Genomic DNA, 10,603 nt, shown 5'->3' on the forward strand with positions numbered 1-10,603 from the left:
AAAAATTTAAAAATTTTGATATTTTTTATAGCTTGCATATTTTTTATATTAAATAAACAATGCACTGCTAGCGTTTTAACAGACCGAAAGACAGGGATGTTATGCATATGTGTAATTAATAGGTGAGTGTCAGGGCAAAGCAGTGCAAATGGCATTGCGGTGTGGGAGCAACTCAAAGAAAGTAGTTCAAGTGCATATCACTGCAAGCAGTTCATTTTTATTAGACACAGCAAGCAGTTGCAATTCAAATTTGAAATTAATAGAGTATCTATTTTACGTTCATGGTAAAACTGTAGTACATTTCGTTGGATTTTTGTTGGATCTGGCAGTCTGTCTGTTTGTCTGTCTGGCAGTCGGCAGCATTCGGTGTCCAATTGCCGCAGGAAATCATAAATTAAAATCGATTGTTTGACAAGGCTCGTGAAATATTTCCATTTTAGCAACTGACGCGCTTTCAATTGCGCCTGAATTGTTGTTGTTGTTGTTTTGGTTGTGGTTGTTGATGTTGTTGTTGCTGTTTACCTGGCGCTGCATTTATGGCAACCATTCACATTTGGCCAGAACTGGCAACGTTCCATATGATGTGCTATGAAACGATCCATGAAACAGATCGATTCGATTCGATTCGTATTGGATCGGATAACATGACATGGCAAACACTGAGCTATACAATTAGTACAACATGCAACTTCGTTTTGCCAATGTGGACGAGAAGTCCAAGTCCAATTCCAAGTCGGCAGATGGCCAAAGATACCCGATTCCCCAAAACGGGAATCTCGAACAAATGGCTGCAGGTTTAATTTTCAGCAAATGGGGCCCAAAATTGGCGTGCAGCGTTAAAATGAGACAACGTGTTCTGTTTCACTCTCAGCTAGCAGCTACACTCGCAAAAAATATTACTTTACAAACGCTTTTACTTTCTATTTTATAGAAATTCATAAAATGTATTTTTCAAGCTGCATTGAGACCTAGTATCTAAAAACTATATTTTTTTACTTTTTGGTTAATATTTACGCATTGAAATTAAAACAGCTTAATAATTTTTACTTCCGTTAGATCTTGCCGAAAGTGAAAATCAGAACAGACCTCAAATTCTATTTTAACATATTCATACCCGTTACTTAAAAATAATACCCGTTACTTTCCTAATTTTAAGAAATTTTTTAAACTGCTTAATCTCAACTGGAAAAAAATATATTCAGAGTGTACTTTTTCATTATTTATTTGAATATTAAATAATTTTTTTTTCAACTGTTAGTTTACTTTTAAAAAATACAGTAAAATGAATACATATATATTTAAATAACTAAATCTTAATTAAAATGCAATTAAAATAATAAAACAATTTCCTTCAATATAAGTAGAAGTAAAATTTGTGAGTGTACACGTTCTCCAAGTGCAACTTGGTTCTCCAACTTCCACAACTGCTCAATCTCACGCGACACGATCATAATTCATAAAACTGGCCATTCCCATTCCCATTTCCATTCGCATGCGTGGAAACTGATGCTGCACTGCAGCTGGGAGCTAATAACTGGAGATGCATAGAGACACGCACCTGGCACCTGGTCCACCCTCTCTCTCTCTCTCTCTGTCCTTCTCTCTCTGTCTGCATTCGCCTTCAACACCAATCGCCAAATGGCACTCGTGTGTGGCCGGTGACACTCGAGGCGCTGCAGCACAGCTGGAAGTTGGAAGCTGGAAACTGGAAACTGAAGACTCGTCAAAGTTTCCTCCATTCAACAATGCCACTAAATGCCGCCAGCAATAGAGATGACAGCGTGACAAGCTGACACAACACAAATTCACAAACTAACAACTACATTTTGGACCAAGAAACCTAAAAAAAAACAAGGAGAAATCTCTAAACAATGCGCTTTTGCCCAATCTTTCTTGTTATTTTAATGAAAATTTTTCTAAAATTTTCTTTTGCCAAAAATTTAAAATATCTGCTCATATTTTTTACATTAAGTACATGGATTTGCATGTACGCAATTAATAGAAATAAGTATTTAAAAACAGATCAATTCTCTTTTAATTAATTTAACCCTCTTGTTTTATAATTTCATTACAAATTTAATTATTTTTAAAAAGGCGACTCCAATTATTTTTTTGCATTTATATTTATTTTGAGCTAATTGTGCATTTATTTATTTAATTTGTTATTGTGCTACATTGTTGACTATGGAATTTTTCCATTTTCCGAGCAGCGCTTCAGTCCTCAATAATAGCTGGACTGTTCCTCCAGTCGCCGGGCAAGGCAAGAGCTAGAGCTACCAGAATGGAAATAACAGCCAGAGGGAACTTCATTTTACTGATCCAGAAAATATACTGATAACTTAACTTGACAACGATCTTTATATATCATTCATAGACCGTGTAAATGAGAAATTGATTGGATATGGTAACAATCGTTATACAATGAGCATGTTAAATAAATAGTGATATAAATGTTAATCTAATTAGACCTATTTAAGTCACATAATTATATTAGTTGCACCGGATATGGCTATAGATTCTTATGTAATTACAAAATTTTAATTGCTATAAAAAGAGAACTAGTACAAGTGTGTTATTAAACTCTTCAAAATGAATTTTAAGCTGTTTGTACTTTCCGCTGCCTTGATTGCCTTAGCAAATGCCTGGGCCCGTACTCCCAATGGATCAATTTATCAGCCCGACTAAGAATTAACAATATACTGAATAACGAGTTTTCAATGAAATAAAATTCGTTAATGCACATTCTAGATACATGTTTTATTATTTATACAGGGAATTTCAAAATTTATTCGCTTTTAGATTTAAAAATTATAAATGCTCCAAATAAATATAAATTTAAAAAAATATTTATAAATTAAGTTTAAGCAAACAAAACATTAAGAAGTATTGAAATGGGTTCTATTCTTTTAAAATTATGTAAGTTGAAAGTTATAGAATATGTTTCAATAAAATATTTTTTAAAAAAAAAATTAATTTTTACAATAGTCAGATGACAATTTAAATTTCATTAAAAATATTTTAATACCTTGTACCAAAGATATAATAATAAGTTATATGAACATGGCAGGCTCCTTAAAATATATATTTCTTAGTTACTATACATAAAGAGAGTAAAATGCTATTATTTTATTTATTAATGAATATTTATTGACAATTTTTGAAGAAATGTATGTTTTCCATTTTTCAAACAGTTAGTCTTTGACGAGAGCTGGTGCACGCCAATGTCCATTTTGACCTGGTAAGGCAAGAGCTAGACTGAGGACAATTACCAAAGCGAACTTCATTTTGAAAATGCACGAAATTTGACTGAGTATTCTTATATATCCGTGTAAAATGAGAAATTTATTTGATGTTGTAACAATTTGCATGTTAGATAAGTAGCGTTCTAAATCTTAATCTAATAAGACATATTTAAATCACATAAATATATTAGCTACATCTGATATTGTCTGTTTAATGATATAGACTCTTGTGTAAGTACAAAGTTGAATTACTATAAATATAGAACTAATACAAAGGATTAATGACAATCTCTCAAAATGAACTTCAAGCTGATTGTACTTTCCGTTGCCTTGATTGCCTTAGCAGATGCCTGGGCCCGTACTCCGAATATTTCGCATTGGGATCTGCCCGACTAACTTCAAGGACAAACTACATTCTGAAAACAAAAAATGTTATTTCAATAAATTGAAAATCATTTTAAGGACATTTTAGATACATGTTTTATTATTTGTATAGTTTGAGGTCAAACAATGATAAATTTGATATCCCGCAAGGAAATCGTTAAAGTTTTGCCAAAGTTATGACAATTTATGGCTACCACTACTTTTAATTTTTTTTAATGAGTAATTTTCTGTTCCATTCTCAATATAAGTTAAAATAATGAATATTCGTTTTAGCTAATCGCAGAACATTTATTTATTTTCTTTATGTTTCATTGGAAACACTTTTTTGGAATTGGATATATTCCCATTTCCATTTCGAGCACTGGTTTAGTCTTTAAGAAGAGCTGGAGCGTTCCAAATTGATTGCCAGCCACCGGGTAAGGCGAGAGCTAGACTGAATAATATTGACAAAGCGAAATTCATTTTTTTAAAACGAAAAATTTGACTGAATTTCCTTATATATGGTTAATGTCATTTTATGGACCATGTAAAATGCGGAACTGATTGGATATTTTTAAATCGCTATACAATTTAAATCTTTGATAAAAAGCGACACATTCGGATTTTTGAAAATAAATCATATTTAACTGTATAGATTTTTAATTAACATCAAAACATTACTGTTCAAAATTGATTTATGAAGTAAAAATTAAAACGGTTTGTTAATTTTAATTTTCTCTTTTTAATTTAGGTCAAGGAAAAGTAAGTAAAGAATTACATAAAAATTATATTATGATTTTGAAGAACTTTCATCCGTAAATTAAAACTATTTTCCTAAAACTGAACTATAATTTGAGGGAAATAAATAAATGTCATACGTAGTCATTATTTATGATTTATTTATATATATATATATATATATTTTTATTAATATCATTTTTTATTCTCTTTGCGATTGACAATTGAAATATGTCAAAGATAATGAAAACTTTTCAATAGATTTTTACCTTGGTTGGACAAAAAAAAGGACTTTGATAAAAATCCATTAAAAACAATCATTTTAAATTCTTTAAGGATCATGATGTTAAAGAATTTTTGTAATAAAAAGATGAAATAATTATTATTTACGACACCTTCTTGAATTTAAAAAGCTATAGATGATTATTCGAATTCTCAGGCTCCCACATTAGAATATTGAAAAGGCAAATTTATCGTTGACGCAGTTGATTTATTGCTTTTTCGTTTAGTAGATGCATTAATTAAATAGTATTAGTATTAGTATCATTTAAAGTATTAGTTTATAGTTAAGCTATGTACTAGACATCATCAATTGATTCACAAAACACTTTACAACTTAAGAACTAATAGCAGGGTTCTCTTTCGCTTTCTTTGTTAATGCAATTCTTTAACGTTTAGCAGCTTTGTTTTGTTTCAGTTATCTCATTTGTTTTGTTTGTAGTTCTTAAACGCTATGATTATTAGATCCAAACGGGCCGCTGCTATGAGCGTATGTTGCCCAAAAGTGGAGTGCTCTCGGCAGCCTTTGAGGTAATCACGTTACTGCGGGAACCGGAACCCGATCCCGATGCAGTTGCTCCATCTCCTCCTCCTCCTCCTCGAGGAGGTCTCCTATTGCTTGGTCCCGGCTGCTCGTCGGCTTCATCGATGCGCGTTTGTCGCGCCAAGCGTTTCTGCTGGCTCAGCTCATGCAGATAGAGAGCACTAAGGCACATATCGGCCACGGTAACGCCAATGGGATTCTTGGCCAGACGCGGCTCCACACCGTATAGACTATAAAGCAACGTATCCGTTGGTCCCTCAATGCGTCCCTCCGCCTTGCTCAGACGCAAACGACGCATGCTATCCATGGGATTCGCATTCGGATTCTGCTGGACACTGCTGGACATGTGCTCGCCCAGATTCTGCTGCAACATGTGTCGAAAGTCGCTGCCAGCAACATAAGGAGTACGGGACATGGATTGCGATAGCTGCAGCTGTTCGGCAGTTAAATCCGCAGCCAACACCGAATTGGCAATGGAACAATATTCCTCGCCAATGGTGCCAAATGAGATCAGGCTGTGTGTCAACGGATTCTCACGTGCCGTCGCTTGTGTAGAAGTCTTCGCCTTGACCAACTCATCTATTGCATGCTCCCGAATGCCTTTGATAAACTCGGATGCCTCCTTCGGCATTTGCCACTCGGGATTGTTGAGTGTGAATCGAACCAGCGACATTTCTGTCTTGCCACCAGCCATGCTCTGTTGTTGTTGCTGCAGCTGTTGATAATGATGTTGATGTTGTTGTTGCTGTTGTTGTGTTGGCTGCTGATCGGTTGCCATTCCACCCACATCCGCCAGGCCGCTGTTGTTCAGCTGCCAATCGGGATTGCCATGTTTGCGCACATCCATCTGGGCAAAGGAACAAACGTTGCCCACTCCGCGAACAGACACTGCAAAAGTCAAAAGAAATCTCCTTTAATAAATCTTTAACTTGTAAGAATCCTTACACAAATCTAACAAATAAATCTAATATCAAAATTGGAGCAAAAAAGGCGTGTATTAATAATAAAGCATTCCGAATTAAAATAAAAATGTTATAAATTTACGTCAAATTAAAAATGGAGAGTGATGGGAAAAAATCAATTTGCCAGTTTTGATGCAGAATCAATTTAGACACCAAATAATGATCAAAATATTATTCCCCATGAAAACCCAATGAAGGAAGAAAAATTTAATTTTTCAGTTTTGATGCGGAATGAAAATAGAGGCCAAATAATGATAAAGTGTATATTCCGTAAGGAAATCGGAAAATTTTTGACAAAGTTATGGCAGTTTGAAATTTGTGAAAAAGTGTGAGGGAAGAGTATGGAGAAAATGGAAAGTGATCCAATATATAAAAAAAATGGTAAGTGAAGAAAAAAAATTGAATTTTCCAATATTGATGCAGAATAAAAATAGGGACCAAATAATGATAAAATTGATATTCCGCAATGAAATCGGTTAAGATTTGACAAAGTTATGACAGTTTGAAGTTGGTGAAAAGTGTCAAGGAAAGAGTATGGAGAATATGGACAGTGATCGAAAATATGGAAAAAATTGACAATGAAGGAAGAAAAATTGAATATTCCAATTATGATGCAGAGTGAAAATACTGACCAAATAATGATAAAATTGATAATCCGCAATGAAATCGGTTAAGATTTGACAAAGTTATGACACTTTGAAATTTGTGAAAAAGTGTCAAGGGAAGAGTAAGGAGAAAGTGGACAGTGATCAAATATATGGAAAAAATGGACGGTAAAAGAAGAAAAATTGAATTTTCCAATATTGATGCAGAATAAAAATAGGGACCAAATAATGATAAAATTGATATTCCGCAATAAAATCGGATAAGATTTGACAAAGTTATGAAAGTTAGAAGTTTGAGAAAAAGTGTCATGGAAAGAGTATGAAGAAATTGGACTGTGATCGGAATGGACATGGCAAAAATTGACCAATAAATTAAATGTTTATAATATAATCGCTGTTTAAAATAAATATTTAGTTTTCAATATATTTGAAAAGAAGAATCAGCGTAAAAAGTTTTCTAAAAGAGTAACAATTTGTCAAACTATTTATTGAGCATTAACTAGCAAATAAAAAAGTATATTATTTTTTGAGTTTTGAGTTTCCTATGCTTCATTCCTAATTTGGTTTCCTTAAATTAAATCCCTCATTTATTTATGCTTATATCTAAGAACTAGATTTTTAATAATTTTCGAGATTTCTATATGTCTTTCCTAACTTGCTTTCTCTAAATTAGATCCCTAATTATGCTTATCTTAACAAACTATATATTTAAATAGTTTTTTACTCTAGTTCCTATTTTATATTCCCAATTTTGTTTCTCTGAATTGAATCCCAAAGTTTTTTGTATTTCTCTTTTTAAATTTTTTTAAAAATATGAAGAAGTAGTAATAAACATACCTGTAAAGCTGCGAAAGAACTTGACAATCTCCATGGCCTTGGGTCGGAAGACGAAGATGAGCACAAAGGGAGTGACAAATGGACTGAAGATTTCGCTGAGCAAATAGCCAAATTTGAACTGAAAGAAGTTGCTAAACTCATTACGGACATGGGCGGTATGAGCCTGTTGCTTCCACTCCGTGGGCAGATAATGGACATGGGCCAAGATGGCGGTCATCAGTTGTTCGGGGCACCAGATGAGATTCTCATCGGGTATGAGAGTGCGACAGACGACGCCAATGACCGTCAATATGGCAATGATGGTCAGCACGTGCTCCACCTGAAACACATGCTCATCATAGATGCCCAGAGCGAGGATTAATAAAAGCACGCCTCCACTGATAAAGAGCAAATTGCGAGCAATCACAGCCGCCAATGGTGAGGAGAAGGAACTCAAGTAGCGATCCGCATACTCATAGGCACGATTCAATCTGGCATCCAGCTCATGATCCAGCTCATTAAAATGCCGCAAATAGAGACGTCCATAATTGGACCAGGTGCGTAATCCCAAGGCACTTGGCTCCTTGCGTAAAATATTCGCATAGGAGAAACTAAAGTAGATGAGCTGCCAGAGGAAGATGACAGGTGCCAGTAGAAGATTAGCCAATGCCACCCAGAGTATCAATTGGGATAAACGTTGTGCCAACTCCGTTTGATTGCTGCGCACGGCAAATTCATCCCTCAACTGCCAGTTATTCTGGAACGGCGATCCTGGTCCGCGGAAGAGTATGAAATCAATGTTGAGCAGCATGCCACGACTGAGGGAGACAACTTCACCCACAAGTGGGATGTGAAAGCGCACCGGCAACAGTTGCTTATTCATCAGGGCAACCAGATAATTCTTAAAACGCAGCACACGATGATAAATATCGAGTTCCGTGAGCAGCTCCTTATCAATGCACATATGCTGTTCCGCCTGGACACGTCGTGTCCTCTGCTGCACCTCATGCCACGTTATATTATCCAGCTCGTGATCCTCTATAAGTAACGCTGTATTATAGAACCGCTTAATGTCCGCATACTGTGTGATATGATAGATCATCTTGAGCACTCGTATGCCCAGATAAATGGCAGCTATGAAGATTATCAGAAAGGTGAAGAACCCAAATTGGGTAATGCAATCCCCGGTGGGAATAATCACATCATTCAATGTGGTCTTTGTGCGATTCGGATTGTTGCCGAACAACTCATTATAATCGATGCAGTGCGTCGTAAATGTGAACAGCCAGATGACAAATCCAAATTCAAGCACCTAAAATTAGAAATATAGATTATTCATTTATTCCACTATATTTTTGATCAATTTTACATGATTTTTTACAAAAAAATAAAAGTGTCAGAATCAAGTTTTAAGTGTTGTTTTATACTAATTACGATATAAGAAGTTGATTAAAAGTGAAAACTTGAGATTTAAAATTTTGACTTTTCGAAATTTCATAGGGGGGACCCTTATATTATTTTTTTAGTCACACTACAGATTTAGTGAACAGCTGATCGATGAAATTAAATTAAAATATGTTACTGGAATACCATTACTAAATAGTCTGTTACTTAAACATCGATATAGTATCGATAAAAATGACAATGAAAAAAAAAGTAAATAAATAATAACAGATCCTCACCTGGAAGAGTTCATCCAATACAATGACACGAAATCCGTGTTTCTGCTGATAATTGTACATGCGGGAAAAGAACGAATCCAGATCCTCGATGTGATTCCAGCGATGCGACTCCTTTCCAGTCTCTGGAACAATGTGTATCATGATGCCACTGTTCCTGGGAGTATCTTCATTATCATGTTCGTGTTCATGTTCATGCTCATTATCATGTTCATGGTCGTCGAAATGCGCAGCAGCTGTAAATGATTTTGCGTCGTCTGTTTTTGTTTTTGTTATTGTCGTTGCTGCTGTTGTTGTTGTTGTTGGCTCATCATCATCAACATTGCGTATTTGTTGCGCCTCGAGAAATGGATTCGCAGTCTCCTCGGCCAAGGAGCGATAATTGATATTTGGGCTTGACATGACGCACCAGGCCCCAAGGTCAGCTGTTAACTTATTTTTATATCACTTTGCAGCCTATCTAGTATAATTTAAATGAATAATCTGTCCCTCTTTGTTGTTTAATTTGGCTACTGTTAGAATCACTGTTGCCAACTTAGCTGTTTTATCGCTAGTTGTGGCAATTTTCAGAGTTCGCTTGCTAGAGAACTTTCAAAATTGCTTTTAGCTGTAAATCTGGCTATTTTAATATATATTTTCAGCTGAGCTTAGCCATAAATATTTTAGTAAAATTGTGCAAAAGTGGCCACAAAAAACTATTTTAAATGCTTTCCAGCCAGAAACAGCTATTGTTCCCTTTAAAATCTTAGCAGCATTGGTGTGAAACATTGCCACCATGCAAAATTATCCAATCTGGCAGCATGCACCACTTTGCTAAAAAAATAGAGTTGGCTGGTATCTCAGCTATTTTCGGATGCTTCCAGCCAGAAACAGCTATTTATTCCTCCAAAAAGTTGGCAGCAGTAGTTAGAATAACGCGTTTAGCACTTATGCTACTAAATGACACCAAATTAAAGCTTGCTGGTCACTCTAAAACAACAGCTGATATAATTAACATATGCTGCATACTCTAGGGCCGCAAACTGTAAATAACAGTGCTATGCAGCAAATATGTTAGCTAACATTGTCAGAAGCATTCTCACTGTTAACATAACTTTATTACATGTGGAGCAGATCTGTTAGCTAACATATTGAGCAGCACATTAACAGCATATTAAAAAAATCTTGGCAGTAAAATTTAGTTTTAAAAAGAAATACAAGAACTGACAGAGCTCTAACAAAAATTATCCAAACTCTAGGTTTAAAATTATAGAAGTTTCAGCTTTAAAAACATTTCAGAAATTGATCAAAATCTGAAAATGGTATTAAAACGGTGAACTAAGCCTGCCAACCCCTTTTTTGTTGCGACATGAATATCAAAACAAGTTGGCAGCAC

General features: G+C 34.9%; 1 protein-coding gene across 2 annotated transcripts; it reads right to left on the bottom strand.

Annotated features, from left to right (window-relative positions):
* Nucleotides 1–426: 426 nt before the first annotated feature.
* LOC117783195 (autophagy-related protein 9A) lies at nucleotides 427–9,759 on the bottom strand. Of its 2 annotated transcripts, XM_034620464.1 has the most exons (4): nucleotides 9,232–9,759; nucleotides 7,571–8,861; nucleotides 5,902–6,054; nucleotides 427–519 (listed from the first exon to the last, which is right to left on the bottom strand). In XM_034620464.1, the coding sequence occupies exons 1-4, from the start codon at nucleotides 9,628–9,630 to the stop codon at nucleotides 455–457; spliced, it is 1,908 nt and encodes a 635-aa protein (XP_034476355.1). In that variant the 5' UTR covers nucleotides 9,631–9,759; the 3' UTR covers nucleotides 427–454. The 2 variants fall into 2 exon arrangements, with proteins under 2 accessions (XP_034476355.1, XP_034476354.1); XM_034620463.1 differs by lacking the exon at nucleotides 427–519 and having other exon boundaries at nucleotides 4,817–6,054; nucleotides 9,232–9,754.
* Nucleotides 9,760–10,603: the final 844 nt, after the last annotated feature.

This window comes from Drosophila innubila, assembly GCF_004354385.1.
Source record: "Drosophila innubila isolate TH190305 chromosome 2R unlocalized genomic scaffold, UK_Dinn_1.0 1_C_2R, whole genome shotgun sequence".
Classification (NCBI taxonomy): Eukaryota; Metazoa; Arthropoda; class Insecta; order Diptera; family Drosophilidae; genus Drosophila; species Drosophila innubila.